The sequence below is a fragment of the Hipposideros armiger genome, unplaced genomic scaffold, assembly GCF_001890085.2.
Source record: "Hipposideros armiger isolate ML-2016 unplaced genomic scaffold, ASM189008v1 scaffold_17, whole genome shotgun sequence".
In the NCBI taxonomy this organism is placed as follows: Eukaryota; Metazoa; Chordata; class Mammalia; order Chiroptera; family Hipposideridae; genus Hipposideros; species Hipposideros armiger.
In genome coordinates this window covers 7,554,720-7,556,853 of record NW_017731367.1, presented here as the reverse complement: position 1 = coordinate 7,556,853, position 2,134 = coordinate 7,554,720, and the positions used below count along the sequence as shown (strand labels likewise).

The 2,134-nt window shown below is 63.3% G+C and overlaps 1 protein-coding gene across 1 annotated transcript in view; it reads left to right on the top strand.

Annotated features, from left to right (window-relative positions):
* Positions 1–2,134, top strand: part of KIF1A (kinesin family member 1A) — an 88,331-nt gene that overhangs the window by 76,830 nt on the left and 9,367 nt on the right. The window contains exons 38-39 of the mRNA XM_019628425.1: positions 300–414; positions 1,339–1,474. Of these exons, the coding sequence (XP_019483970.1) occupies positions 300–414; positions 1,339–1,474 (251 nt within the window). The remainder of the gene's footprint in view (positions 1–299; positions 415–1,338; positions 1,475–2,134) is intronic.

Sequence of the window (2,134 nt, the reverse complement as noted above, 5' to 3'; positions counted from 1 at the left end):
TGTCCTCCCGCCCTCTCCCCTGTCCTCTGCTGCTCCTCCCCTCTCAGTCCTTCCTGCCTCTCCTTCCTGAAGCCTGAGTGCTGTGGGCTAATGCGTCCCACCATCTAGCCGGGAGCCGGCACCTGGGCTCACCCTGCTGGTGGCATTCAGAGCCCCGCCCCTCCCCAGTCCTGAGTAAGGAGGCTCTGTCCTTCCTGCCGGTCACCCACATGTCTCTCTGAGTGTCCATCTGCATGTCCCCGTCCCAGCTGAGAGAGGCCTACGCCTCCGTATCTAAGCTCACATCTGCTCCCTTCCAGGACCTTTTACCAGTTTGAGGCTGCGTGGGACAGCTCCATGCACAACTCTCTCCTGCTGAACCGGGTCACCCCGTATCGAGAGAAAATCTACATGACCCTCTCTGTTTACATTGAGGCAAGAAACCTATGTCCAGGGCATGCCACTAAAGTCCCCCAAGCCTGAGGCGCTTGCCAGGAGGCAGGGCGGGCACTCCTTAGCCCTGGACATGCCCAGATGACCCCGCTGCCTTCTTGTTAAGCGCTCGCACCTTTAATCACAGCGCTGATAATTAACCCACTGCGCCATCTTCAGTGCGGGCTTGTTCTTGGGTTGCAAGGTGGCTGCGGCCCACCAGACATTGCATCTGTGTTCCAGGCAGCATGGAAACAGAAGCCTGCCCCCCATGTCAGGGTCTTGAGCTGTGGCCTCCCTTTGAGGTACAGGAAGAGGCTGTGGGCGTGGGCATGTCCAGCTGGGCAGAGGAGTGCGAGTCAGGAGGTTTGAGGTCAGCAAAGGCGTCCACTTCTGTCAGAGCCCAGTTACTCCAGCTGTCCCTGTGTGGCCGCCTCATGGGTGGTTGCTCGCGGGGCTGAGGAACGCCAGCAGTGCTCTGTCCACACAAGTCCCCAGGACCCATCAGGAGAACAGCGAGCCCGCTGTTTAAGAAAGCACGTCCGTCGCCAGGACGTTATCTGTGGCGTGGTAGACCTAACACGTGGGTGCAGTCTCACAGACGTTTCATGTAGTGTCACCCGATTTGATGGTGAGGCAGCTGAGGCCCGACAGGGTGAGGCTTGTGTCTGGGGCCCTCGGGGTGCCCTGCACAACTCCGGGCCCCCGGCAGCCCCAGGAGGCAGGGTCCGGGCTGTCTTGGCAGGAGTCAGCTCGGGGGCAGCAGAGACTTTCTCCCGCCTGAGTGTGAGGCCACGCCAGGGCCTGGGAGGCCTGGGTTGCGGTCAGTGCGGTGGCCCTTGCCCCTGGAGGTTAGAAGGGGGGCCTGGGGCCAGGGCAGTGTGGGGGTGTCCCTGTGCCTGAGCCCCTGCATCCCTGGCCCTGCAGCTGGAGAACTGCACCCAGCCGGCCGTCATCACCAAGGACTTCTGCATGGTCTTCTATTCCCGCGATGCCAAGCTGCCGGCCTCGCGCTCCATCCGGAACCTGTTTGGCAGCGGAAGCCTGCGGGCCTCGGAGAGGTGAGCCCGTGGGCTGGGCAGAGGGGTGCCCAGGGCACGTGAGGACCGGACAGGGCTGTGCTCTGGGAGTGGCCCCCAGCTGCCTGACGCTCGCGTGATGTGCTTGGGCACAGACTGGCCTGGCTGGGGGCCGGTTTGGCCCCCTCCTGGCTGGTGCTCTACTTTTGGTCCTTCTCACTCACCCCGACACTGGGGTTTTTGGAGGTCATAGGACACGTGTTGGGACACCGGCGGCATGTTGAGGGGCCTACCTGCGGGATACAGTGGGGAGGGCCTGGGGTGACCACTCTGGGGCCACACTGCACCCCCACTGCCAGGTAGGCCACCTCCCCGGGGGCCTGTGCCACCAGGACTGCTTGCCTGATAGACTGGGTAAATATGGGGGGGCTAGGGTGGGAAAGGGGCTCTGGACAGAAGCTGGCAGCACCTGAGGGAGCCGGATGTCAGACACCAGGACTAGCCGTCCTTGTCTCCCGTCCCTCCTTGCGTGCTCGTGGGGAGAATGTCAAGGCAGTGAGGAGGGGCCCTGCCCCAGTAGCGAGGACCGCCGAGGGTGCCGGGCCTCCTGTGGTCGCCTTCAGTGGGGCTCCCCGCATGCTCTGTCTTTCGGACTCCGGTGTCCAGGCCACTCTGGGCACAGCTGGGAGGAAGGACTGACTGGG